Source organism: Letharia columbiana (genome assembly GCF_014066305.1).
Source record: "Letharia columbiana isolate WasteWater2 chromosome Unknown Sc0000045_s0, whole genome shotgun sequence".
Taxonomy (NCBI): domain Eukaryota; kingdom Fungi; phylum Ascomycota; class Lecanoromycetes; order Lecanorales; family Parmeliaceae; genus Letharia; species Letharia columbiana.
The window spans coordinates 67,966-95,963 of record NW_023501089.1 but is presented as its reverse complement, the minus strand read 5'-3'; the positions used below and the strand labels follow the sequence as shown (position 1 = coordinate 95,963).

The following is a 27,998-nucleotide window of genomic DNA, read 5'->3' as shown; positions in this document are numbered from 1 at the left end:
TGTAGGCTAGAGACAGTGGGGTATAAAATGAAAAAATCAAAATCAAAATCACAATAAAAATAACAGCGGTTTGAAGAATTCTGTGTAAGCAAGCTGAGGCCTCCAACAGGGTCATAATCCTGCAGGCTGTACATGACATTTTTACTAGATAGGTAGATCCATCGGGAGTTTCATGTACGGGAGAAGAGAATTGTCGAGGTGTGGACAGTGGCTTGCAGGTCTGAGGTATCAAAGGCTGTACTTGCTGTAAATGAGGCCAACGAGCGAAAGTTGTGCGCCAAATGGAAAACGCGTCTTACCACTTTAAAGCAAGATTCACCATACTTGAAGCAGTCTAATCCCTGTCCATGCTGTGCTCTCAATCCCGGCACCGCCAATCAGCGATTCCTACAACCGACCCATGACTTTGGGCGCCCTGTTATTTTGCTTCAACTTCTCTCAATCTCTACCGACTTATCTTGCTCTCCTCATATCTGACAGACGTGACGTGCAAGTCATTCAACGCTGACAGCGACTTCATCCTCCACACTTTGCTCCTTTCCTGCTCCTAATTCGCGTTTTCCATTCCAGTTCCAATTCTGTTTTCCGCTACGGGTAACTCGTAACCGTAATCTGTACGCTCCAGGGGTACCAACTAATTCAACCCTCCTCCACCATCTCTACGAATACCTCAAACAACTTCTCGACTTGCCAATCAGCTAGTCGAGATGATGAATGAATGATTGAGTCTTCTTCCTGTCCGAAGAGCAATTCATCTCGCCCATTCCTTGCCCTTTGCCTGGCCTGGCACATACCTCAACGATTTTTAATCTACCGCCGAAGAACACGGTACAGTCAGTATCTTTTTCATTCTTTTGACCAACCAAACGGCCTCATCGACCTTCACGACCTTCACGATCACGGCCGCTTCCATCCACGCCTTATCATAGTAGTCTCATGTCTTGCTATAACACAACGCTCCTTCAGTGATCACTTTGCCACCGCTCGTGTACGTGCAGCCTCACCCAGAGAAATTATTCGAACCCCCTTGAAGCACATTCCCGACTTCCATTTCCACAATTGCACAGCGTCTACATGACTTGAGACTTCAAAGAGTATTTGGCTCGACAACTAGACTGCCATTGCTGACGCCTGCTCGTGTCTCAGACATATTCGACGACCCGTCCCCTTATTCACAACCAAATCCTCTACTCCTCAGCCAAGATACCTCTACATCGTCCTGTCAAGCTTTCATTGCTGTCATAGAGATCTCGAACGTCGATACGGGTGTTGTACATGATGGCTGCTATGGTGCAGGCTTATCCTTCGCCAACATCGACGATGACGATGCTCCAAACGCGCCCTTCATCTTCGGAAGCGTTTCAGAGTGGGTCACAAGGCCAGCAACATCAACGAAACTCCCAAATGCCTAGAAACATCTACAACACTTCGGTCGGTGGAATGGCAGCTGGGAGCTATAGAGGACATACATCGACCTCGCCGGTGTCCCCATATGGCTTCTCCGGTCCATCACTACTGCCTAACGGTTCCAATCCACTCCGGCAGCACCCTACAGCTGTACCACCTCCACGGCTTGAGTACAGAACGGCATCTGCACCATCAGTACCTCTTGCTCAGCAAGCGTCACAACAGAGCCCGTCCATTTCTAATCGACCTCGCCCACCAGTAATCACCACAGCCTCCACACCATTGAGTGCTCCTAATAGCAACAACTCACGCCAGCAGACCCTCTCCGACGGCAACGCTTCAGCCATTACCTCTGTTCCGCCACAACTGGCCTCTAGGCCTCTCTCCACGGCTGATCTCAGCCTTCCGCCTTTACAAACAGCTTCTTATGCCACTGTGGCCAAATCGTCGCCAGATCGCTATCGACGGAATCACCGGCGTGCGGAGACATCCGGACCATTGACCACATCTAATCAAGGCCAAGGTGGATCTGCAATGCCGTCGGGTTCGGGCATGGCAACTGTCGGTCACCTCTATACACATCCTACACAGACAAGCAGTACTCCATCTTTAACATCGTACCCATCGTACCGTGGAGCTCAAACCGCTTCATCGCCTACAGTGAATGACTACAACGTTGGAGCACCGCCAAGGCTCGCTAGTAAAGATGATCTGAATTTGCAAAGGGAGCGCCAAGCTTCGGCAGACCTGGCAAAGAGATACCGAAGAAGGAGCATCAGCAGCATGGAAGCTAAAGACTTTGCAATCCCACTGTCAGAAGCAGGGCCACCGCAGCAACAAGGCCCGACAAAGTCTTATGCAGCAATGCTTGCTGGTCCATCACCACAGGAACGGAAGGAAGTTCGAACAACACCTGCAGTGGAGAGACCGACCTCATCCCATGGTCGTAGTGGCAGCAATGAGAGTTCTGTTTCGGGTCGCTCTGCCCCGAAGTCATCAGGGGCTAAGCGATTCGAACTACCATCTTCTGCTCCTACCACAGCACAAGAAGCTACTCCGATTGCAAGGAACGAAGCCAAGGTCGTAACCATCCCTGCGCGAGGATCGTCTGAAGCAAACAAGAGGCTCACCAGCCCTTCACCTCTTTCGAAGCCGATGGCAACGAGCCCTGAGGTGCCCTCCTCCGAGCATACTTTTGCCGCTCCAGAACCACTGCTGCCAGCGGCACCGATCGTCGCCCAAACTAGCACGACTCCCACTGGAATACCTCAGAGTGCTGCAGCCCAGCACTTGGCTGCGCTCAATAAGAAAGAGGGAAAGAAGGAAGGCAAATCGTCGAGGTTACGGCGAGCCTTTTCTTTTGGTAGTGCGGCTGAACTTCGAAAGGCATCTGCCGAGAACAGTGCTGCCGCTGCCTCAAATGAGCGTGCTAAGCTACGGAAAGATCGTTACGCGGACGAACAAGAAGCTCTGCAAGCAGCTGAGATTCAGAAACAAGAGGCAGCTGGCCTTGGAGAAGGCATCTATTCCGGGCAAGGGCATTTTTTCACTGGATCGACAGACAACTTGTCGATATCCTCGACTGCTTCTTCAGCATCAGTAATGATCAGAAAAATGGGCAAGGGCATGAAAAAAGGCTCTCGCTCGTTGGTCGGGTTGTTCAGGCCAAAGTCTGTTGTGGGCGTACCCGCTGCAGATTCGGCTGTGCCAGAAGTCAGCATGGCTCAAGTTTCGATGGTAACAGTCGAGGCTGAGCGAGAGAAGGTCAATGTCAACGCCGACCCACATGACCAAGCTGGAGGTGGTACTGGATTTCCAAAATTGGAGAGAAACTCTATGGATGCTGCACACATGGCTTCAGAGCCGAGGACCTCCTTCAGTGACCGACCAGGCAGTTCACGACCGGACAGCTCACGGGGAAGGCGTAGCCTCGTTGGGGGAGAAGAGGAGCGTGCAAAGGTTTTGGCGGCGGTCAAGAAAGGCATCCTGAAACGTAAGCTCAAGCTCTACCATTCCAATAAAACATACAGAAAATCGCTGACATGTCATCGGCAGGCACGGACTCAGGCCAGGCTTCTCCTGTCGCAAGACCTGTTGATACAAAGACCCCCGACTTCAATCTCCCTCAGATTCCTCACTTTAACGACAGTCCTCACTCTAGCGCTCCAACCACGCCCATCGATGAACATGCTCCACGGTCCGGACACAGAAAGACCGATTCAGTCAATATAGAAGGAGAAGAGTATTTTCTGTCTTTAGCGAACTTCACCAGTAGCGATTCGAAAAGCTTGCCCGGCACGCCACGCAGTCTTGCGGCCCGCAATATCAGCTTCAGCCCTCGCATACAATTCCACGACACCTGGCCACCAGGGGAGTATGATAGACGAGGTGAGATTGCTACATGCAATCGCTTGACGCCCCTCCTTGCTCAACAGATCAAGGAGGAGCTGAACACCTTCAAGATGGTATGTATCCTTAGCATGCTGATCATTTGCCATTGCTTACCTTACTTCAGGAAATGGAAGTACACGCCGAGTCTAAAGTCTACACACACTTCTTCTGATGAATGCATCACCTCTGGCACGGTTTTTCGAGCATGCTATTCGTATTCCTGAGGTTGGAACGCACTCGTCTGTTCCGTGCAATCACCACTTGACCTTTCATACAGCAACCAGGGCGACACTTTATATCTAGATGAGAACCGAAGGCCAATGTCACGTAATGCCACACAACAACCTCCACGTCCTCCACTTCGCAAGGACCGGGCTGGTCACGGCTCCTTGCTCTAAGATCAGCCATCTAAGGTCTGACGACTCCACACTATACACCTTTCCATCTCTCTACCCTATGCATCGATACGACATGCACTGGAGTTCGGATCATAGATTTGGTCGAAGCTACCGGCGGTACACTACCATATTCGCTCGTCGCTCTCGCACCAAAAGCTCGCTCGCATCTTTTCCTTTTTCTATCGAGCGTTTAGGGAATGCATAAGGTCTCCTCAATTCTTCTCGAAGCAAGCAAGCAAGTCAGGTCGTGTTATTACAGGGAAAGGTATTGAAATGAAGCAAGCGAGCTAGCGTGTCTTTGACATGTGAGAGTTTCACATTTACATTTAGGGTGACGAGATGCGATGGTCCTTCAGGTCCGGAAGTAGGGAAGGAATTAATGGAAATGAAACATGACTTTTGAGCAATCCAACAAGCGTGCCAGAACGATTCGATTGTCATTTCTATGCCTGCAGTTTGCGAGTACGGGGCCACACTCGTGATTGCAAGTCCGGTCGTCTCGTGGGGAACGATCTTTCCTCGATGCACTCGTTACTGCTACAAGGATCCTCATTCGCCGCCAGATCCGGTTCACTTTCACCTACCATGAGCAAACCCTCCCCACCTTTCCCTCTCCCCTTCCTCTCCTTTCTTGCAAATACCCTCTTCCACCTCCCTTCACTCGACGCAGACTCCCCCTCCACATCCATTTGCCCTATCAACTGCCGTCCCTGTCCCCTACACCCCCCAACCCCCGCTATGCTACGAGAAGATGCCCGTCCCCATGCGCAGCGGCTTGGTTTTTCCTCTCCCTTACAATTTTCCAATCTAGGGGGTTCATGCTGTTCGGGTGCCCGTCCTACCTTTTCTCGGCTGGATCTCTCGTGTGTGTCTTTTTTTTTTTTTTTTGGGGGGGGGGGGGGAGAGGATGAGGTGGGCGGTTTGTGCACTGGGGTTTGAGATTGGGAGATGTGGCGGGCTCGCTCGGTGGATGGTGATGGGGGTGGGGTTGGGGGTGGGGTTGGGGGGCCAGAGGTACGGATTTTGCTTTTTGCGGTCACTGATCGGTTCTGCAGGCATGCGCTATTTGGAGCACGCGGTAGAGGGAGGGGAGAGAGAGAGAGAGAGGAGAGAGGTTGGGATGGATCGGGGCCGGAGGGGGTAATGTCGTCGTGTCGTTCTGGCGGGCGGATGAGCTGAGGTTTGCGGGATGGGATGGTCGCGGGTTGGGGGGGTCGGAGAGGGTGAGGTTGGGTGTGTGAGTAGGGGTTTGTCTGTTTGGGAGGGATGGTTGGGTCTATGGATTACCGGTTGGGGGGGAGGGATTTAGGGATGCAGGTCTTCCCGGGTCGAATCACGTTGCGGAAGTAGAGAAATGGAGTCGTTCCAGCGCCGTGGTCTTCAGGATGATTCCAGTCTGCTATAGTCTTCTGCGCCCTCAATCCCCTGTGGAGCCATCCCAGACCGCTGACCTCTACTTATCCAAGCGCTTCTCAATCTCCACGACCTTGTTGTATATCTGACGCTGAGTCGTCGTCATGGTGTTCCAATTCAGGGCCATCTGCTTCCCGGCTTTCTCACCCGCCGCTACAATCGCCGGCGCTATATAGTAGAGAAAATAAAGCAAAGCGCCGCCGTTCGTAACCCACCCCGCATAATCCGCCCAGCTCGGCATACGGACGCGAGATGAGTGTTTCATCCACGCCTCATCCTGCTTATCGAGATATAGCAGCAGGAGTTCGCGATCGTTCAGATCGCTGTAGCGGTGATAGGCTTCGCTGACGCGCTGCTCGACGGGCTTCGCGCTGCCGGATGGCCAGAGGGAGAGGGAGGCACGTCGGGCACGCTGGGGTTCGGCAAGGGGGGTTGTGTTGAGGAGGAGAGGGCGTCTGGTTGCGTTTCCAGTGATGCGTGGGAGAGACGGGCTGCCTGGAGCGAGACGATGAAGGTTCGAGAGCTGAGATGAGCCACCGTGAGTGAAGAGGCGCGATTTTGTCTCGTACGCCTTTCTGAAGGGAGAGGTGGGAAAGTTGGCGCGACTGAGCATGGTGAATAGGAGAAGCGGCTTAGATATGGTGGATGGCAGTACTATTGACTTTATTGTTATTGAACCTGAAATTTAATGGACTTGGGTTCGAGGCAGAGAGATATAAGAAGGCGAAGTCAAGGGTGCGGTATGCAAGGGAACGCGTGAGATATGCATGTCTCGGCGCTTCCGATGCCCTCAATGATGGCATGAAATGCGCGGTCTTATTGTCGTCAGTGAAGCCAGTGCCCCAAAATTTTACAGTCACTGGATCGACGCATCCGAGTTAAGTAGCTTAGAGGCAGAGATAGCGGTGACACATGTTCCAAGCAGCTTCCGTGGAGCCTCTGCTGAGATGAGGCTTTTCCTAGAATCTCCAGAGACCAAGGATCAGAATGATGTACTCAATCTTCATCAGATGTCATCGCAAAGTCTTGAAAAGGCTTGATTGGAGAATGAGGCGACTTTCAGGAGTTACTGAGCGTACCTTGGGCAAACTTGTGTCCGTGGCGGATCTGCTTTAGGGCTCAGCTGCTGTAATGCGAGTGGACTGACTGTTGTCAAACGTGGACATTCGACCTTTGGACACGCGGAGGGTGCAATGAAATCAATATCTCTGATTTTCTGTGGGATGAAGCACGTCGGGGATCATGGTAGAGTCCACGTAGTTCCAGTTCGAGCGCCTCCGATGGGCAAACCACCTCCTTGTGGATTGCAGGTTGCAGCTGAAGGTTATTGAAATCATCTCCACATCCAAAATTGCATTCGACCAGCTGTTCGATGATGCTATAATACCTTAGGCCTAGATCTATATAGTATGATCGGGATAGTCTCCTAGCGATGAAGAACTCGGTGTAACTTTCTTGGCCGTTGATGAGATTGGTGGGTTGCTACAAGCTTGCTAAAGCTGATGAGTAGCCGAATCCAAGGAAGACAACGGCGAGACTAAATAGCAGACTATTCCGGGCGAATTTGGGCAAGGGATCAGTGTAAGTGTTTGGTGGTTGTCCGGTTTGGCCTCTGACCTTCACGCTGAGATGGGGTGACGCAGTCCATTCCCATGCCTGGAGCAACTGCATGCTCTCCGGTCCGAAAAAGTACACGCTGTCGCTCCTCCAAGACATACTGAGCCAAGGTGTTGCATGGTACTGAAGTACTGCGATTGCTAGTGTCTTCGCAAGACAAATCGGTCGGTGGAGAAAAGTTTGGCCAGTTGCGTTTTGCTTTGACATAGATGATATAAGCTGGCTAAGCGTGGTAGTACAGCGATGCTGAGAGCAAGATACGGGCGGAGAGGGATACACGAAGGTTTTGCAGCTTCCTGTCTGCTCCATCAAGCCCACAAATGATCGAATTGACCACGAACAATACAGGATCACCCTGATCTGCGCAGCTGGCTACGATCAGACCACTGAAAGCAAAGTGGAACCCAATCTGTGAGCTTTGTCACAATCCAAGGGTGCTTGTACAGATTCGACGCAGAACTGTGCTTGGTATTCAATGTCTGGAGTACTGTTAAGCTCCGCTCCAGTCGCGATGATCCTGCGAAATTGAAAAGGAAATTTTTGCCGACACGAGCTCTCCAATCCTTATCCCCAATGGAATTTTTACGTCTGAGTTGCCATGTCATTGGCCGGTGCCCTGTTCAGATTGCTGGGTTCTAACTGGCGTTCCGGGTCGATAGATGCCCCAAGCTCCTCGATCTCCAGCACTATTCCTTTCGGCCGTGTTCCTGTGATCCGAAAATGTTCCATACTGCGCTGGGTCCATTCTCGCTTGCTTGGGACCGCAAGTCATCTGAAGCATTTGATGAAGGTGAAGGGACATTCAAGGACAGGATCTCCGTCGGGCCTGCGAAGGGGAGGGAGAGTGCTGGGCTCCAGTGTACGATCAGGATCTGGAAGGGAAAAGACGGGCACTCTTCTCGGGCACCCCAAGCAGGAAGCTAGGCAGGGTCTGGCCTCGGTTCAGAGCATCCGTGGAATACATATCGAATGGAAGGAACAAATCTCCGCTCTCACGGCGCGGCATGTAGTGGTCAGGGCTAACCTAGACACGATACCACAAGTTGAGAAGGTTGCGACTGGATTTCCCCAGATTCGAGGATGATCTGCGTTATAACTGTTCTTATTTGACTGTCATAAAGTAGTGAGGAAGGCTTCTAGAGTCTTTGTCGGTACCTATACTATATTAGCAAACCGATCGGTTTCTACACCAAGTATACTGCCTTCTTAGAGCCTTCTTAGAACCTTGAGGCCACCACGCAGAAGTAAAGTATGTCACCGTAATTTTTATTGCATTGGTGAAGACATTTGTTGCTACGCCGAAAGTCATTGCCATTTCGCACTCAGCCTTCTTCAAGATCGATGAAATCTGAACATCTATGATTGTACTATTCTTTCCCTATTCGTTATGGACTTGCATGTGCTTCGTATTAAACGCTGGCAAAGACAATGTCGCAGCAGCGACCAAACATCTCCCCTAACTTAGAAAGTGATTTCGGTCAAGTTTAAGCCAGACTTCACCGGCAAACGAGACTAAAATGACAGTCAACAGCCTTGTTGCGAGACTTTGCTTGTTTGAGTCAGTCGTGCGGCGCAACAGAGAGCGGTATGAGACACAGCAAACAGTCCGGTACAAGAACGTTCGAAAAGTGCAATTGAGCTATGATACCAAAGACAGCATCAGCCTCGAGGGATAACACGATCTTCGAACAGCAAGTTCTATGGTCAAGGACACCGTCGGCCTGGCCGGTGGGCACGGACGTCTTTAGCAAGCAGAGTTGCATCAATCCGGATGAAAGTATTCGGCTAAGGAAATTGCGTCAGCTTCGCAGGATTTGTTGGTCTCGTCAGTGGTCACGGCTTGATTCAGAAAGCCGCTCTGTGTCGATATCAAAGCAGCTCATCGGGACCGAAAGTTGACCTGGGTCTCGAAGGATGGCTTCGGTCTCGTGAGATGAAGTCATCTCGTGATGGGCTTTTGCTCTGAGGAGAATCGTATCAGCCCCGAAGGTCGATCTCGGTCTCGAAGGACGGACTCGGTCTCGTGAGAGAAAAATCACCCTCGAGATGGGTTTTCGGGTTGTGGAGAATGGCATCAGCCATAAAAGGTACGTAAAGCCTCAAAGGAAAACATGGTCCCGAAGTGGAAGGTCAAATTAGAAGGATTACATCGGTCTCGGCTATGGAGGCTTCTCAGTTTCAGATTTCCCAGTCCCAGTGCCAGTTACAATTGAGAGGATTTCAACACCGTTCATTATTGATGAGTATTTGAAGGTAGAACCAGTCGTGGTTGTGCAGAATCTGGAGTCTTGATAACGATGCGCAAGCGCATGCAGGGCTGAAGAATGCCAAGTTTCACTAACGTCTGACCAGCTCTTGGTGAAGTTTCAGATATTTTTGTCTCCGATGCGAGCACGCTAGTGTATGATACGGTATTGCGCTAGAATTCAGGGGCTGGAACGGCACCTGCCTGGCGAACAGACTAAAGTAGAGTAGCAACCGACCGCGTAAGCACGGGATTCTGACTCTACGAGATTACGGTACGAGAACAGCAAAGACTAAGTAAGGATAGCCGGCCTACTTTTCTTTACCTTATTAAATACGAACTGCACTATGTTTAATCTGACCCTAATATTTCCTGTGCCTCTCTTGGCGTTGGCGCATTTGCCGACTGCTGCTACGACTTGTCGCTACCTGGGAAGCAGTGCCAAAAAAAGCACTCTTTCGCCTATACCAACATCTCTCTAATACTCTACCTACCTATCCTATTCTTCTGTCTGTCTTTATACTTGCCCCTCAATGTTTCAATCTCACTCCTTTCTACATTGGATCTATTGTACTGTCATTTGCAGACAATAATGTTGCGCTCATCTTTGTCAAGTACTGTGGCGGGATGGAGTCCCGCCTATGCTGCCGCACTCGCTCTCGTCGCAATCCAGGTTGGTATTGGAATAGTTTATAAGATAGCGCAGAAGGGTGGAAGGTTAGTACTTCCAGAATGGAACAATCGTGTGAGCGGCCTGCTGACCAGCCCACAGCTATACCTTTTCAACCTCATCCTCCATCACCATATCCGAGTTCCTCAAATGTGCCTTATCAACATTCCTGTTCTACCGAGAATGCCGGAGGCGGCATGCTGCTAGGGGTTTTGCGTACCAGGTGGCAGCAGCCACGCCGGAGCGATTATCGCTGGAAGAGAAGGATGACTCGAGGACTTTCAGTGAGACATCTACTTTGGAGGAGGGAAAAGAAGGAAGCGAGGACCATGTCAAGATCCCACTGTCGCCAGACGCTAGAGGGGGAGAATTGACACTGGAGGAGTTCTGGAATTATTGCAAAAATGAAGTGCCTATGGATACCAAATACGGCTTTTTCACGCTGGCTCTGCTATATGCTTTGATCAACAATACGGTATGCAACCTACAGGCAATATTAGTGACCGAGAAGGAGCGTCTTCTGACGTTGTGATATGCAGATATTCGTGGCCTACAAGCTCGCAGATCCCGGAACCATTCAACTCTTAAAGTCCGGAATCACATTGGTCACAGCGCTGGTCATGCTCTTTGCTCTCGGAACCAGGATTGTCAAACTCCAATGGATCGCCATAATTATACAGGCAGGTGCCCCACAAGCATTCACAGAATCATCCACTAACGGAGCGACAGATCTGTGGCCTCATGGTGACCCAGTATCACCCTGACACTGGTGCCTCATATCCACTCTCAACCTATACGCTACTCATCTTTCAGACATTTCTCAGTGCATCCGCGGGTGTCTATAATCAGAGCCTTTGTAAGAGGGGAACTGCGTCTTTGCACGGGGATAACCAGACTCTGTACGCCTCAGGAGCCGCCATCAACCTAGTCATCCACATCATCATGAAGATCATGAAGCCGGACGAACCGTCCTTCTTCACCGGCTACAACAGCATTGGAGCCATCATGGTGGTGCTCAGCAATGTCTTCATTGGCCTTGCGATCACTGCAGTTTACAAGTACGCGGATGCGATCATTAAATGCTTCGCTACTGCTGTATCAACAGGAATCCTTCTATATCTCTCCCCTATCCTGTTCGGGGCTGAGATGTCTTTTTTGGTTCTGCCGGGGACTCTTGTTGTCTTTATCTCTACGTGGCTCTATATGGAAGCTGCACCACCAAAACCATCGCCAAATTCAGTTCCGGAGCAGACTCCTCCAACAATGTTAAGCCAAGCCTCTGAAAGGGTTTCCGCAAAGGCACGTCTTCTCTAATGACTACACCATACTTAAACCTGATAGATACTGACTGCGCGATTTCAGCATTGGAACCGCCATATCACCACCGGCTTCTCCACCTTCTTAACGATCATCATTATCGTTTGGCTCTCACTTGGCAACTCACACATGCCTGACAAGGGTGCGTCCAAGGCACCAGAAGTGGATGCCCTCAATTCCAATTCGACTGTAACAAAGTTGGAATCACCTTTTAAGAACAGCATGGCCTTCATTCGAATCAACGGAGATCGCCCGGAGCGAATACCGACGGTAATGGGCTACGAACCCTTCTTCCGAGAGACACACATCAGCATGCCAAATCTCACTCCCAATAAGCACCAGTTAAACCTTACCCACGACTCCTTCGAGCAAACTTTCACCGCATACAAGGCCCTTGGAGACACCATGAAGCTGATACTGGACGCACCTGCTAACGACAGCGCCTCCAAAATAGACGGCATCTTTTTCTTCCATTTCGACATTTGGCTCGACCCCATGGCTTTTGCTCACGAGGACTTTGAGAACATATGGCTCCCTGACATGGAGGGCCCGAGATACCTCTGCATGACCGAGAAAACCAGGGACAAGATCATGGGCGACTGGTTCTGGTTTGACCGAGGAGCCCAACACCCAGCCATCGACGCCGCCCGCGAAGTCCACGACCGCTTCGGCCAGGATTTCAGAATGAAAGGCGACGAGTTCTGCGCCGGCTGGGCAGATCTCTACTACATTCCCCGCCGCTTTTTCGCTGAATGGATCATTCTCTCCACAATCTACGCTTCCCACGATGTCTTTCACGAAATAGCAGTTGCAAGCATGGCGCGCATTATCGATGTTTCTCGACGCAGTCACCCGACGCTGCCTGTTATGACCCATTTCGGAGACTGCTGGGGTGGATGCTGCAGTGGGTATCCAGAAGGGCCGGAGATCCTGTGGAAAAGGTGTGGGCATCATCTGAACTATCTGAACCAGGAGCATGTGAAGACGCAGTATGGGCGCTTAGAGCGGGAAGCTAAGATGCTGGGGAGTAACATTACGGAGATAGTGAGGGGCAAAGAAGATGACCGGAGGATGTTGAAGGAGTTGGGAGGTCTGATGGAGGCTGTGGGTGGGGACACAGGGACTGACGACTCGTGGTCGAAACACTGGTGATCGCAATGGGGAACTGCTCACCCGCCGGTCGGACCATTAGGCACGATGAACCAGGCCGACAAGGGAACGAACGAAATAAAGCCCCAGAAGACAAAGCCGGGCCTGCAATCCAGCAAGCAAACCTCCAGTCAGAACGGAGGGCTGTCTTCAAAACAGCACGACGGCCTCGTTCTTCGAACCGACACTCGCTTGTCAGAGAGGACATGGCTTTCGCCAGAGGAGGCCGCGGTCAAGGACCCGCGTGCCGATCTCATATATATCTTTGTGTATATATGTATTTATTTATTCTTTATATAGGGATGGAGCGGGGGCAATGTAGAACCAGCGGCGGCGTCTCTGTGGATATACTCTGGCGGGGTATATATTTTCATTTCTACACTTAGCGACGGGAGTATTTAGATTTTGAGCAATGGGAATTGAATAACAAGCTTCACTTCTTCGGTCTTCGTGCATGGCGTTGCGTATCTTGCTTGTGTTCGGTTTACTCTGTGTAGTCTAAAGAAGGCGGTCAGGCTTTCATAATTTTCCGAGGCGTGATTCCTGTGCCTATAGTTCACCCAGCGCATTCAAAGTACACGAGATGGAACAACGTAATGTAAAATACATACAAGTATCTATCGAAGAAGTAAATACTAACAGCAACACCGAGCTCACGGAGCTGTAAAATAGTAATACATCGGAAGTAGATCCATCTATATAACAACCTTGGTATATTCCCCATCCATCTTCAGACCGTCTGGCTAACACAATAACAGAAGCATACGATCACAAAGACAGCATATGTGGCAAATCCTCCGCATTCCGCGGTATATTCACACACTCCGCCGACGGGTACGGATTCGTTGGTGCATAATCGTTGATGACCACCCGACTCGCATGCAGCATGCCAAATAAAACCTGATCGTACTTAACCCCGTATTGATCCAACTGTTTCACTGTTGCGTCCCTGAATTTCTCTAACCTTGATGTAACGAGGATAATTCTGACTCTGCCGGTTGCATGCAGCTTGTTCAGATGGTCGACGTTCTTCGTCAAAGGGGCCGTGGTGCCCCAGGTGGGAACGAAGTATTGACCACTATTCTTCATGAGCGTGCCGTCAATGTCGACGAAGAGCGTTTTGAAGCTATCGCAGTAGGCGCGCCAAGAAGGGAGGGTGCCCCAGTCCTCGTAATTTGCAGCTGGGATCGAGAAGAAAGGGGCGCCGGTTGCCATTTTCAGCCAAATCACATCCGAGACCGCTAGCTCAACGCCCTTGGTGGCTGACGCCATGATCTGGTATTTCCTCGCCTGAGCGACACGGGAAAGGAAGTCTTGGGCGGATTTCCACGCATAGCCGCCGATGCAGAAGGTATTACTGACCATCATTTTCTCGACGATGCTTGTGAGTTGGCCTGTTTGGGAGTTGACGGCTACATAGCCTTTGGACGCAACGTTGGATACGCCTGATTCGGTTTCACGCGTTATTTCAAGGGTAGCTACGCCGTCGACTGCTGGGACGGGACATTTGAATTGGTTGTCGCAGTCTTTGAGAAAGATGGGGCCGGTTACTCTGGCGGCGTTCAGGATGCATTCAATGGTTTGGGTTTGATCGACTGTTTCTTCTGCTATTACCACAATGGAGACTTTGATTTCTTGAAGACGTGGTACACCGTCTTCGAAGATTTTGAGAATTGCGTCTACGTCTCCACCGCAGTATTTGTCTACATGCTCCTTTAGCAGTCCGATGACGACATGGTTGACGTGGGTCAGGTCCAAAGCTCCCAGTGCATCGACGACCATCAGACAGCCGCTGGGCTGGGTGAGCATCCATTTGGGCTTCACGCCTGGAAATCGAGAAGAACGGCCGGCGGAGGGAACAACGAGAGTGACTGGGTCGCTCTCTGCGCTAGATTCACCGTTCGATTCGACACCGTTTGTGTGTACGCCATTGGTATGGGCACCGTTTTTGACAACGCCGTTCGAGTAATGCAAAGGAGGGCGTACTGTAACTTCCGAGGTAGGCTGAGCAGCGACGTCCCCTATAGCCTCAATCGGCAGGAAGCTAGTCGGCCAATCCTTGATCTTTGGATCTGAAGGCACTGGTAAGACTTTTATGACGCCTTCCACCTCTTGTAGCTCCTTCTGCAACTTCTCGAGGGCGACGACCTGGATGACACCTACGGCATAGAATCGTTGCCTTGCAGCCTCCTTGCCATTCACCCATCTTTCTGACAACCTCTTGTAGATTCCGTCGATGACAATAAAGGTGTTGTTGATGAAGCGTACGCGGCTGTGCTTTGGGTTCTGAACAGACTTATCCCAGAGAGTCGTAGCAAGTAGGTTGGCGAGGAAGGACGCCACAGCTGACAACGGGGACGTCTGCTTGCCGTCACCGACTGCTTTCGAGGAAGGTAAGTCCGGGAAGAAGAGGGTCCGGTTCTCCAGGTCCACGCCCACATGCTTCGGAGAGTAGTGGTCTTCGTCTATCGGGAGAAGAGGAATCCAGACATCATGGGCGTGTTGGGGGAATTGGCCGAAGCGTTGTGTAAGGTATGTGGACAGGCGAATTGAGCGGTATGGGTCACTGCGGGCCAGGAGAGCGTCGAAGTGGTCGCTCACGGAATTGATGTACCAATTGAGTTCGGGGAGGGAACAACGCTCGAGGAAGCGTTCATAGGGCGTCAAATTCGGCGGAGAGGCCAGTATAGAGTCCATGATCGCTGCGGCTGTATCGTTGTTAAGGATGACCAGCGGAGGAGGGCAGCTCGGCGCAGTGACTTGTCAAGGAGGGGGGTCCTCTGTGAGTGTTGTCGCTATGTGAAGGTGGTAGCTGAGGGATGTCAGCATAGACTTGTCGTCGGCAACATTGTGTGAAGTCAGTGTCGACTTCGGACGAACAAATCCTCAAGACCAAGACAGGTAAGCGAAAGCGAATGATGATTTAAAAAAGGGGTGAATGGGAGCTGCCGAAGCGTGGCGTAAGGTATGTCCAGATTTCGGACTTCAGTCGCATGGCTTCACACTAGTACAGTATTACGGAGCTAAGTTCTCGTACTGTAAACCGCACATACCCAACCCGCATACCCGCAACTGCAAGGGCAGGAGTGGCAGCTGGCAACGGTTCTAACGAGCCAATACGGAGCGGTTCTCGGCACGCGAAAATACGGAAGTCTCGCACTCTGTGCGAGCGCAATTCAAGTGACCCACCTACATACTCTTTTAATCATTTTGATTATTGCTGCTTCCATCTTCTGCTGATAAGTCAACATTTGCAGTTTCGGCCACCGACTCACTTTTTCCAACAAGCATTCCAAAAGGAGAAGGAGCCACGCGGCCAAGAGGAAGTCAGACGACTCAGCCAAGGCCTAATTTTAGAAGTCTGATCATCCCATCTTCTTGCCGTTGCGCCGCCTCCAACAATTACGGGTCTGTTATATTACACTTCCAATTTCTTAGGTATCACAATTACAACGTGCTCTTCAGACTGAAACGTTTGATAATAATGATCGGGCTGGAACAGGGGCCAGGATGTTCGGGAGTTCTTGCTTACCCGTTCTGCGATGCAGATCCTGGCGTTCCTGGCTTCTTCACATCCTCTAGCATTTGAACGTCTCTTTTCTTTTTTCCTTTTTTGTCCATGTGCATTGAACATACCCTCAAAAGGTTCCTCGGCCGAAAGTATATAGGACTTTGTATATATCTTTTTGCTCCATATACTGCAGTGATCAGCTTGCAGTTGCTTCCTACTTATCTCATATTTGACTGCTATTTAACATCCTCACGACCACTTGGATGACGGCGCATCTATCAAAAGGCTACATTATAGGTGCCTTGGAAAGCTACTGACGACCGGAGAATTATGACACCCGCAATAATGTCAGATAATGGAGACGTCTTGGGACATTTCAATCAATCTTCCCCACACGAATGGTCGATCCCTACCCATCACAAGTTTCCGCTCAAGAAAATCCCCGAGCCATTACAAATCGACTCCATACCTCCCTATGAAAGCAGTTCTGATCAAGCCGAGTTGGAGGCACAAACGCCGACGGCCCACAAACCCACACTTAAGGGCGTGGGGAAATCGGATTGTGAAGTCAAGATCGTGAGCATCTCCGAATGCGAGAGCGAGATCCCACCCGAAGCCTTCGCCGATAAGAACAGTCGTATGCATGCTGCCTAGCTTGACTCGGGAGCGCTGGAGCTGATACCCTGTGCATAGTCTGGACAAGCGATGCCATGCAGGATATCTTCGCCAATGCGCGCACACTCACACCAACGAATGGGGACTCGTATTCCGTCTTGGGCTCTCGCGCAGCTCAGGCCCGAAAAGCACATCGAAGACCCTTCCTTGCGCGGAGAGGAAACTCGTCGGCGCCCCGTCTGGCTCGTCAGCCTACACGTCCAACAGGACCCAGCAAATATGTCAGTGGGGCAACGATCCGTCGCCTGACGTCCGACAAATGGGCAGTCCGAAAACAAGCCTTCAGTGGTGGAAAGCAAGACGGGTCCAGACTGCTCAAGCAGATCCAGAAACAGCTCATCTTCTCTGCAACCTGTCGGACAAGCCATATGAATGCCACAATTAGTACTCCGGAAATATACGGACTCAAAGTGCCTCGGGCGGGTGAGGAGTCAAATATAATTGTGGACATGGAGTACATACCCTTCCACGATGTTGCTTTTATCATGCTGGAGCAAGACAAGGCCGTCAACGAGTGGCTGATCAATGCAGCAATTTCTGTCGTCGACTATGAACTAACGAATAGCTCAAGCGTTCCGCTGAAGGAGGTTATGCCAGAGTTTCACAAGAAGGCCGACAGCATTAAGAAAGCTATGACAAAGTCGCATTTGCTGTCCGAGGAGGAAATAAAGAACACCAGCGAGCAGATCGATGCTCTTCTCCAGCACTACGACGGGTTACCAGATCTGCATATACCCGTAGGGACGTGTCACGGGGATCTGACTTTGCAGAACATGCTTGTAGATCCCATTAATCGCGAGCTTTGCGTTTTTGATTTCTTAGATTGCTTTGTTGTAAGTCAACTTCGCGTTGTCGCTCCTGCTATTGTGTGCGCAGTCTCTAGCCATGGACTTTATGCCAGCCCAGCGTTACTGACCCGTCCTTTTTGTTTTCTTTAGGAATCGCCGTTGCAAGATCTCGCCAAGCTGCTGCAAGATGTGCGCCATCAATGGTTCTTTACACAGGTCGAGATACCTGACGGAAAAGAGGCTCGAGCTGTAGCCACCCTGGCTTTCTTTTATGACAAAATCCGCTCAGACTATGAATTTTACGAATTTTGGGAAGCCTTGGCGCTCTTCGAGTTCATGTGCCTCGCACGCATCCTACCATACATGACCAATGACAGAGAAAAGCATTGTATTCTCCACGGTCTGCAGAGAATTGGCGAAGATCTGAAATCTTTGAACACACCATTAGTGGAAAGTTCCAGTGATAGCTATGATTCCGAGCCAGAAAATTTCGACGCGATACCAAATGATAAGACCACGGTCATTGTCCCTGCTCTGGGCCCTGACTTGGCCCAAGTGTTTTTTGACGGCCAGACCAAGCTTCTGACGGTCAATGTAAGTTGGCAATACTTTTGGTAGATAGGAAGAAGTTGGCTAACCAATTCTCTTGTGCTGCAGCCCAACGGTCGGCCACTAATAGTGGACTGCGTCTCGAGTCTCGGAACCGACAAAGTCTCTCGCATAATCATCGCAGTACCAAAGTCACTAATACTACAACACTGCGATAGCCCCGCCGCATTTGAGAAGCTTTTTGACGCTTTAGGACCCGACAAACGCAGCAAACTTGAGTTCTTCTATTCCGAGCAAAAGACAAGAGATGTCATCGACACCGTGACTGCAGTAGTACAAGAACGCAACGTCTCCGGCTCGATCTTCGTCAAAGATGCCAACAATAACTTCGCCCACTCTGTCGACGCAGGAAACTACACCGCCTTCCTCTCCATCGTCAAAGAAGAAAACCCAATCCGCAGCTCCAACCCTCGTTCTCACCACCGCTCCTACTCGAAGGGCGACCTCCGCCCACTCCAAAAGCGCGATCTCCGCCCGGACCTCATTGACGCGACGAAGAAATCCTACGTCTCCTTCTCCTACGATAACATCGTCTCCAACATCTCCCACGCCTCCTTCGTGTCCTCCCAATTCTGCTGCGGCGGCTACGGATTCCTATCTGCCTCCGACTTCCTAGCATCTGCAGAGAGACTGCGCACCGCGCTGCAAGCGGCCGACATCGAACTCTCGCCCGGGAAAAGCGGGCTCAAAATCATCGACGTGATCTGGGAGATGATCTGCCAGGGGCATCTGTTCTTCGGCGCCAAAGTATCCGAATACGACGACTGGGGCTCCCTCGCCGCCTGGACGGCCTACAAAGGCACCTACACCACCCACTGGGTCGACATGGCGCACCTGGAGCGTGTCCTCCAACGTCCGGATCCGAGCGCCGGCTTGCAGGACATCCTCGACAACCCGAGGAGGAGCATCATCTTCTACACGAGCAAGGGCGAGGCGCACGTGGGTCAGGTGAGGGAAACGGTGGAGCGGGTCGGGGGCGGCGCGACGGGGAAGAGGCTGCAGATGCTGCATAGTATCGTCAGTCCGCATTTGATGGGCGTGGAGAGCGATTTGAGGGATTTGGGTCTTTGATCGTTGTACGATTGTGGTTTTGGATGGGTAGGGTGTGTGTTTTTGGATGTCCTGGGGAAGAGGGAAGGAGAGGTTTGTGTGAGGCGGTGTTTACCGTTGGGTTTTCGGGGGAGCTTTGGATACCCGGCTCAGGGCGTTATATACTGGATGTATTCATGGGTTTGGAAAGGGGGTTTGGTGTCGTTTCTCGGAGTGTAGTCACGCGATTTACTACACTGTGTTGTACTCTACCATCTACACTTTGTCTAGAATCAACGGTAAAGAAAGGGTTTCGTATGTCGTGCGTAGAATGTAAAACTATCGGAGTCATACCGACTTTGCGAAAAGCTGACATGCGGGCGGGGTTGAGTTGCTGTTGCAGGCAAAGTCCGTAGTATACACACGTCTATTCTAGCTTCCCTACGAACGAATCACAATCCGAGTGACGGATGACACGCCCAAGGACGAGTGTCCTGGATGGAAAGAGGGAGACACTCATAATCCCAGCATGCCCCAGCAGCGACGAACGCCGTCTCATCCACACACCATACTCTGTTTCGGCATTTCCCTCCTTGCCAACCCATCTTCTGCGTCAACTCTTTCTCTCTCCGTCATCTCAGCCCGTTCTCCCTCTGGATGCTCAGACACGTTCTTCCCTTCCGCTTCTAATCTCTTCTTTTCAACGACGGCCTCCGCCTCCAACCGCCGCTTGTCCTTCTTACTCATCGTCAGACTGCCCTTGTCCAGCGCTTCCTTCAACAGCGGTCTCACGTACGGCTGGCACACCCACCAGGGCCGCTTGCAGGCTTTGACCGTCGCGACGGAGCTCGAGTCTTTGTTCGGGTTCTCTTCTTCTTCTTCTTGTTCCTTCTCATGCGAATGGAGGTCGGCATCTTCGTATTTGGCGGGATCGGCCTCGTAGTCTAGGAGGCCTTCCTTGACGGCAGCTTCCACCATCTGCAACACGTTTTCGAAGGCTGGTATGTCGCCTGCGCGAGACTTGCCTAGTGCGTCGCGGATGTGGTGGTGCTTTGCGACGAGGGGGCGGAGGAGGTGGAAGAGGTGGGGTTGCATGGCGAGGAGGTTCGGTGAGGTGGTTCTTTGCTGCTTGTTGTCGCGCTTTTGCTTTTTGGTTGGGGGCTGGCCATCGGTGTCTTCGCTGGCAGGGCCGTGGAGGGTGGTTGGGGAATCTTCGACGGGAGGGTCGGAGGGGAGGAAGAGGGGGTTTCGCTTCGGTGTAGGCTTTTCGAGAACGTATTGATAGAGGATGTCCATGTACCTCCGGAAGACAGCGTCCATACGGTAGCCACCCTTCCCGTTTCTGCCTCTCCAATATTCTCGAGTCTCTGAGCCAGAACGTGGTGGCTTGGCAAATATTGTCGGGTCGTATAAATTCCCCTCTGCACTCATGACTCCGTCGGCGCCCGTCTCTTCAAGGCATCTATAGATATCCTCGTGCCGTAGGATGTTGCCGTTTGCAAAGATGACTGTCTCCGGAGGTAGCCTTTCCCTCAGATACCGCAGCACAGACCAGTCCGCCAAGCCTGTCTTGTGTCCCTTCTGATCTCTATGCCGTCCATGCACCGTGATAACGCTTGCGCCAGCTGATAGTATCATCTGGGCATATCCTAGCGTCTTCTCCTTCGACTCCAGTATGCGCATCTTTACCGTGACTGGTATGTCCAGATTCATATGTAGCTTGTGAATCAACTTGTAGATCAAGTCCCAATCCTCCTGCAAGAACGCCCCATAGTTTCCCCTCTTCGCGATGCCCTGCGGACAGCCCAAGTTAAGATCAATGGCGTCGCAAAAGGGCTCAACGTAGCGTGCAGCTTGAAGGAGGTCATCTGGATCATTGGCGCAGAACTGGACGAAAAGTGGGCGGTCAACTGTAGGGCGGCCGTCGAGGTACAGGTCTGCTGAGGGTTGTTCAATATCGTTCTTTGGGGGAGTGGCAAGCCCTGATCTCGTTGGCTGGAAATGATGGTCTCGGAATTTCGGTGTCTCGGTGAACATGCGTGAGTGGATCATAGGGGTATAAGCTAGGAGGTCTTTCGAGGCTTCAGGGCTCATGAAGGATCTGGTGAGCATGCGCCATGCCTAGTGAGCCTTGTCAGTGCCGCCAGCGACAGGAGAGGCGAATGAAATAGCATACGAACTCTGACTGGTCCACCATTGGCGCCAGAACCATCCTCGGGCTACCCAAGTTTTGATAGAAAGCTCGACCCGTCAGCTTCCGCCTTTTCGCTGGCGATGGAGGATTGGTAGACGCTGGCGTTGGGGGCTCGTTGGCCATGGATTTAATCTGGGTGCTGGTCATGCTTGCTATGAATCTTGACCAGAAAGACAATCCGTAGCGTGCTTTAGGTGAGTATGCAGGCCGAAAGGCTCGGCGCAGAATGACACCCAGTCCGAGGTAATGGTGGTCCTGGGACAGCCACTGCATTTGCTTATGGAGAGAGGAATTTCTGTGAGGCGCCAAAAGGTTGGCCTGCAAACTCCGGTTCACTAACCCCGGGGCAGGCAGCCTAAGAAGAGCTACTCGTAAAGGCTGACAGGTCAATCATCGATAGTCATACTCTGTCATGCTTCATTCCAAGCTGCCAATGAATCTAAGCTACACAGCTATGCTGCTCTTGATCGACCAATAGCATCGTTCTGGTACTCTCCTCTGTCGCAAGCCTGGTTACGGGGCTCTGGCCCATTAGCAAGGCGAGTTGTATTGCCTGCTCTGGTCAATACTTCGAGCTCAAAATCTGCACGGCGCTCTTCGGGCCCTTCAAAGTGAACAAATAATTCTTCACATAACTCCTGCGACGCTGGAATTTGAAGACGTCCTGCCCGGCAGACTGCCAGAATGTCGTTATCTTCTACCACCAGAGCTCGCTCTTAGGCGTCTAACAATGAGGTGCTTGTAGTGTGAATCATAATGCCTTTGAGACATGAGGCGAACATTTCGTTACTGTGATGCCAGTTTGTGTGAACAGCAGCCATTCGAGGCGCTGTTCACCGCTCCTAGAAATGCGCCCTCTCTTTTGCTAATCCTTACCGACCGTGCTGCTCTCACATCTAGATTCTAGAGGCTAAATGTCTATGATGCTTCAACGATGGAATGTCAACGCCCACGAAATTGGCATCTTGGAGCGGCTCAACGCCTCCAAATACTGACAAGATCGACGTCTAACAACAAATTTTCATTCTCAAATGCTCAACTCGAACGACTCTCACGCTACACTCTCAGATGTCTCCGGCTTGACGTTGACTTGGGACCGGTATGACAGACTCAAAAATCTGATCGCTCCGCCTGCTATTTTGCCACTGTCATCCTGATCGGATTCATCACCTTTTGGGTAGTCATGCACCTTGTCGCTGTTGTCTAACTGCTTTAAGGTAGCGTTCATCTTTGGATGATTCGACGGCATGGCAGCCCCTACTCTTGGGCTGTTAGAGTCTGCTGCGATCTCATGGAAGGCTGTTAAATGGCGGAATTAGAAACGGTCAACTATAGGTGGCCACGAGCAAACCAAATGTAAGGATGTATTACTCGGAAATCTCTTCATATAGGTGATAGCCACGTGCAGGGACTTACAGCTGCGGCTAGATGATATGCTGGCTGTAAATCTCCCATGTTGGGGGTGACGATGCCATGGTGACATGATCACTAAACAAGTTTGTCGCCACTACTGTCTGTCTCTTTTGAAGGTTTGGACGACGGACCGGTTTTTGAAAGCCCTACAGCCGCAAATGTACTTTTTCCCTTCCGTTTTTTCTTCTGTTCTTCTATGATTCCTACGCGCCTGTCGATACTCGTACTTACCGCCAGTGGCTATAGGTGGTCTTTCTACCCTCACAGACAGCATCAAACGCGACTGAAAACAAATCCTTCTTATTCACTTCTAGTTCAGTAGCCTATCGTTATCAATACTGTGTAATAGTGCGTTTTGACACCTGCTCTCGAGTCTTCTAGAATAGATTTCTACCATCGTTTAGCGAGATTCGTTTTGCAACTTCTCGTAACCGCGTTCCACAAAGCTGGACAGCATGGGCGATACTATTCTTGAAGCAGCGGAGATGGATCCGACATGGTGGCTGAAATTCTCGCTATCACACCTTTTCGCTTCCTCAATCTGCTTTCTGAGCTACGCCTTGCAATCTATCCCCAGGTTCTGTTTACCGATGAGCCTCTGCACTGGATAAGACCAGATCTTACATCAGAACACACATCTTATTCATCCCCTGCTGCGTTTCTAACAAACTTGCTACGCGCGAGAAAAAGTTGGCTTACAGCAACAACACGGCCTGCAGTGAGCGCATACATCTCAACAACACGAACAACAAGAACAACATCATCAACAGCACTTCTGTTTACCTGCAAGACAATCTATCACGAAGCCATAGAGCACTTCTACCGGAACAACATCTTCGTAATCCGGGCTATGACAGTCGGCTTCCAGCCATTCCTGCGACACCAACCGTTTCTTTTGCTCGTTCAGCGGCTGTGTATCCAGTTGAGAGACCCTTACGACCCTTCCGCCATGAACGTCGATGACCTTAACAGCCTTGTCGATGCCACCGTCAGCTCTTGCCTGTAAGATACTATCGACTGTTGTCCCGACCTCAAGAGTCTCACCATCTGCGGCATTCCAGGTTCGGCGCAGGCGTTTTGTCAGGTATGGCTATACCCACGAGGCGCATTCACCACTAAAATAGACGACTCATTTAACTGACTTCCTCCAGTGTGTCTATGCTTCCATCATCTCATGCCTTCGAGTTGTCGTGGTAAGTAATGACGTCTCTATGATTGGCACTCTGGCTTTTGATGGGAGACATGGAGAGGAATGGTCGCCGGCGTTGAGAGATGATGGATAAGCTTGTGGGAGGTATAGCATGATCATTCGAAAGCGTGTTTCCTGGCTTTGTTCAGACGTTTTTTTTAAAATAACTATGTGGGATCGTGCTCGTCATCCTCATGTACCAACGTACTGGAACTCCTCTTCGAGTCGTTATCACATCCATGCAACACGCTGTATCAAGAGCACTCCGCAAAAAACACAGTCGAAGAAGATGAGTACATGAAAACAGCCACCGTGCTTTCAACAGGGAGGTGAGGAAACATGCCTGGTATTAAGGAGGCCTGATCGCCTTCAGCTGGCAGTGCGTTGAGTTCAAGCGGTTAGAAGTCTAAGGAAAGTTCAGTCATCAACCAACTGTGAGCAGCCCGGAGAAAGAGGTGTAGCATGGCTTAAAGTGTATGTGCATTGCCGTCGGTGAGTGATAGAGAGTCTCATAATATTCACTATTGGTCGCTGGCTTGGCAAGGGTCGTCCTTCTATTGCATCGAGTCCCAATGTCTTGATACAAAAGCGAAACGTATCATAGAAGAACGCGTATAGGGAGCGAGGCATCAAGTTATCATAGCTTAAACCATATATCCGGGTTTGTGAGAGAGATCACCTAACCTCTTCAGAAGCAGAATGCGAGCATCTGCTGTCATGTTTGCGAACGATCGCTACCCCATGCCAAAAAAAATCCCCTCCGTGATGTCTTAAGGGCAACAACGCGACTACAGTCTGATGTGTCTTCTCATCGCCCACAAATTATCTATGAAAAGTGCATTGGGTTATCGATGTTTTCCAACATTGGTCTGCGTTCTGACGCACAGTGGTTGCCACGCCAAACCCTTCTCGACTGGTTGCATGCTCGGCCTCGATCCTACTGCAAGTCACCTGCGGTATTGCCGCGTGTGGTGGGGTCCCTGCCCTCGCCATCAACAGCCAGCTGCCACGCAACATCTTTCCAGCTCCGCATTGTAGCGAACCGTTCTACAAGGAATGGCCCCGCATTAGTCATTGCAAATCATGGTTAGCCCCTCCCACCTGCTTACTCTTTCCTGTCACTGACCAGGCGAGATAAGCCGTTGCGACAGCTTTACTCCGCCGAGGATGTTGACAAGGAATCCCAGGTCGAGTAATTTTCTCCATACGCCTGCACTCACATCGTCGCTAATTCAATTCAGCATTATAGCTGTACACGGTCTCAACCCGCGTAGCAAAGATGATGAGGAACACGCCTGGGACACGTGGAGAACGCCCGCAGGCGACGACGGGCGAATTTGGCTGAAAGACGATCTACCCAAGAGATACACTAGCCAGGCTCGTATATTCCTCTGGGTCTACAACTCGACGCTGGTATATGGAAAAGACAGAGGCCAGTTCATCGACAAAGCGAACGACCTGCTAGAGGCATTGCGAATTGAGCGCCGGCAAGACCCTGATCGGCCCTTGATATTCCTAGCTCATAGTCTTGGAGGTATATTGGTGCAGCAGGTAGGTCGCTCGGTTTCTTCGGGCTCTGTAGCTCAAGGAACTTACTAATCTTTTCGCTATTGTGGCATAGGCTCTCGTGAACGCCCACAACAATCCGAGATACACACGAATTCGCACTTCGACGACCGGTCTCGTATTCTTTGGCACACCGCACGATGGTGGCAATAAATCTCTGGTGGCGCTGGGATCAGCCGCTGCCCGCGTAGCTTCTACACTGCATTTGCAATCTTCGAACGCTGTCATCGAAACACTGAAAAGCGGCTCGTTGTTCACGGACCTCCTCGGTGAACAATGGAGGCATCAGCTCGAATCGTATCAACTGGTTTCTTTCTGGGAAGGCATTGGCAATACTGTCCCTAAGAAGAGCGCAACTTTTGGGCTCTCTGGAACCAGAGAGAACATCATTGAGCTCAACGCAGAACACAGTGACTTGTGCCGCTTCGGTGGAAGCAGGCGAGACCAAGACAACTTCAAGCTTGTTGCAAGTAACATTCAGGACTTGTATGACGCTGCGCTTGAGAGAAGTGAGTCCGTCGATGTTTCTTCTAGAGCGGAGCAAAGCCGTGAAGCAGCTGACGATCCCCGAGGGATTGATCAGGATCTGAAAAAAAGATTTGCGTCTTTGTCTGCCCCGTCTTGACAGATATTTTGCTTTCAACATAGAAACGAACAGATTTGCTCATAGCTTTTCAATTACTCGACTCCTTTGTCTCGCTCCTCGCCCTTCACTTTTAACATGATCAAGCAGCTGACGAAGTCTACGCTCAGCCCATGTTTCTCTCGCAAATGATTCCAAACACCTGCAAGGACAGGAACAATTCCAATTGGTGTTCTCCCTCGCTGCCGCTCCCGAAATTGATTATTTTGTTGGCCGAGCTAGCAATCTTGCATCGATTGAGTCGGTGCTTCTTCCTTTCACTGCTGCAGAGCGAAAGGTTGTAGTACTTCATGGATTAGGAGGCATTGGAAAATCGCAGCTCGCCATTGAGTTCGCAAAGAAGCATCGAGATGACTATTCTGCAATACTCTGGCTCAATGGGAAGACGGAGGACACATTGAAACAGAGCTTCGCCACCAATGCCAGACGGTTGCCCAAGGAACACCTTAACCAAGAGCTTCTTAATGAATCACAGAATGAAGAAGTTCTCAATGCTATCCTACGTGAAATGAAAACATGGTTAGGCCTCCGAGGGAACGACAAGTGGTTACTGATCTACGACAACGTCGACAACCCTAAAATTTCCGACAACAAGAGACAGCACGCTTATGATGTTCGATCGTATTTCCCCGAGGCTCACCAAGGCTCGATTCTCGTGACAACACGCTGGAAAACTCTGAGAATAGGACGCCCCATAGAAGTCACAAAATTATCAGAAGATGAGGAGAGTGTTTCACTTCTAGTCCAAACTTCAGGTAGATCCATCGAGGAAGGTAACTTTCCAGCGATAATTTTTGCCAAGCCCACGCTTACTTTGAAAACAGATCCCAGAACCAAGGATTTGATAAGGAAACTTGATGGCCTTCCACTTGCGTTGGCGACTGCTGGTGGTTATCTGGGGCTGACTGGTATACCTGTATCAGCGTATCTTGACCACTACGAAGCATCGTGGCTTGAGCTTCAGCGGACAAGCCCTTCACTCCCTTCTTACGAGGATCAGACAATATACTCGACTTGGAATCTTTCGTACATCTGTATACGCAAAGAGAATAAGTCAGCAGCGAAGCTCCTTGAGCTCTGGGCGTACTTTGACAACCGAGACCTGTGGTATGATCTGCTAAAAGCTGGAGAGGATGAGGCTCCCGACTGGTTTCTCGATATAATCGGCACAAAGTTGGCTTTCAACTCTGCAATAGGGAAATTGCGGAAGCATGCCCTAATTGAGAAGTTGACAGAGTCTGACGGATATTCAATGCACCATTGCGTACACGCCTGGGTGAAGACCTTCTGGTGTACGCCTGTTGAGGGTCAGAATGTGAAGTTAGCCCTTACTTGTGTTGGAGAAACTTTCCCTTTCAACCCAGCACCAGGTGATTGGATAACACAGCAGCGTTTATCTTTACACTTTGAAAGATGCTTACAGATACTGCCTCAATGGGTCAACAAGAGCAAAGACTCCAGAAAAAGCGAGGATTGTATTTCCACCTTCTTTTGCAGTCTAGGTCGCCTTTACCATGATCAAGGCAAGCTGACGGAGGCTGAATCGATGTACCTGCGGGCTTTGGCTGGCTACGAGAAAAATTCCAATCACAGATATATATTTCCCACGGTCAACATTCTAGGCATCCTTTATGGGGATCAAGGCAAGCTGACGGAGGCTGGTATGATGTATCAGCGGGCTTTGGCTGGCTATGAAAAAGCTTTTGGATCGAGATCATTCTTCTACATTAGACACGGTTAACAATCTGGGTATTCTTTATAGAAAACAAGGCAA

General features: G+C 50.7%; 8 protein-coding genes across 8 annotated transcripts; 4 read left to right on the top strand and 4 right to left on the bottom strand.

Annotated features, from left to right (window-relative positions):
• Positions 1-1,287: 1,287 nt before the first annotated feature.
• HO173_010014 (uncharacterized protein) lies at positions 1,288-3,970 on the top strand (the record flags this gene model as incomplete). The annotated part of the gene is made up of 3 exons (XM_037311900.1): positions 1,288-3,400; positions 3,463-3,872; positions 3,923-3,970. The coding sequence occupies 3 exons, from the start codon at positions 1,288-1,290 to the stop codon at positions 3,968-3,970; spliced, it is 2,571 nt and encodes an 856-aa protein (XP_037161144.1).
• A 1,679-nt stretch (positions 3,971-5,649) lies between these two features.
• Positions 5,650-6,222, bottom strand: HO173_010013 (uncharacterized protein; the record flags this gene model as incomplete). The annotated part of the gene is made up of 1 exon (XM_037311899.1): positions 5,650-6,222. One exon carries the CDS (start codon positions 6,220-6,222, stop codon positions 5,650-5,652), a length of 573 nt encoding a protein of 190 aa, XP_037161143.1.
• A 3,841-nt stretch (positions 6,223-10,063) lies between these two features.
• Positions 10,064-12,610, top strand: HO173_010012 (uncharacterized protein; the record flags this gene model as incomplete). The annotated part of the gene is made up of 5 exons (XM_037311898.1): positions 10,064-10,188; positions 10,244-10,616; positions 10,681-10,821; positions 10,871-11,440; positions 11,504-12,610. The coding sequence occupies 5 exons, from the start codon at positions 10,064-10,066 to the stop codon at positions 12,608-12,610; spliced, it is 2,316 nt and encodes a 771-aa protein (XP_037161142.1).
• A 765-nt stretch (positions 12,611-13,375) lies between these two features.
• On the bottom strand, positions 13,376-15,304 carry HO173_010011 (uncharacterized protein; the record flags this gene model as incomplete). The annotated part of the gene is made up of 1 exon (XM_037311897.1): positions 13,376-15,304. One exon carries the CDS (start codon positions 15,302-15,304, stop codon positions 13,376-13,378), a length of 1,929 nt encoding a protein of 642 aa, XP_037161141.1.
• Positions 15,305-16,463: 1,159 nt separating this feature from the next.
• On the top strand, positions 16,464-19,261 carry HO173_010010 (uncharacterized protein; the record flags this gene model as incomplete). Its single annotated transcript, XM_037311896.1, has 4 exons — positions 16,464-16,755; positions 16,812-17,626; positions 17,732-18,175; positions 18,239-19,261. 4 exons carry the CDS (start codon positions 16,464-16,466, stop codon positions 19,259-19,261), a joined length of 2,574 nt encoding a protein of 857 aa, XP_037161140.1.
• Positions 19,262-19,774: 513 nt separating this feature from the next.
• On the bottom strand, positions 19,775-21,560 carry HO173_010009 (uncharacterized protein; the record flags this gene model as incomplete). The annotated part of the gene is made up of 2 exons (XM_037311895.1): positions 19,775-21,340; positions 21,396-21,560. The coding sequence occupies 2 exons, from the start codon at positions 21,558-21,560 to the stop codon at positions 19,775-19,777; spliced, it is 1,731 nt and encodes a 576-aa protein (XP_037161139.1).
• Positions 21,561-22,464: 904 nt separating this feature from the next.
• Positions 22,465-22,868, bottom strand: HO173_010008 (uncharacterized protein; the record flags this gene model as incomplete). The annotated part of the gene is made up of 2 exons (XM_037311894.1): positions 22,465-22,701; positions 22,830-22,868. 2 exons carry the CDS (start codon positions 22,866-22,868, stop codon positions 22,465-22,467), a joined length of 276 nt encoding a protein of 91 aa, XP_037161138.1.
• Positions 22,869-25,098: 2,230 nt separating this feature from the next.
• On the top strand, positions 25,099-27,965 carry HO173_010007 (uncharacterized protein; the record flags this gene model as incomplete). The annotated part of the gene is made up of 6 exons (XM_037311893.1): positions 25,099-25,101; positions 25,155-25,207; positions 25,257-25,566; positions 25,637-26,090; positions 26,335-26,997; positions 27,049-27,965. 6 exons carry the CDS (start codon positions 25,099-25,101, stop codon positions 27,963-27,965), a joined length of 2,400 nt encoding a protein of 799 aa, XP_037161137.1.
• Positions 27,966-27,998: the final 33 nt, after the last annotated feature.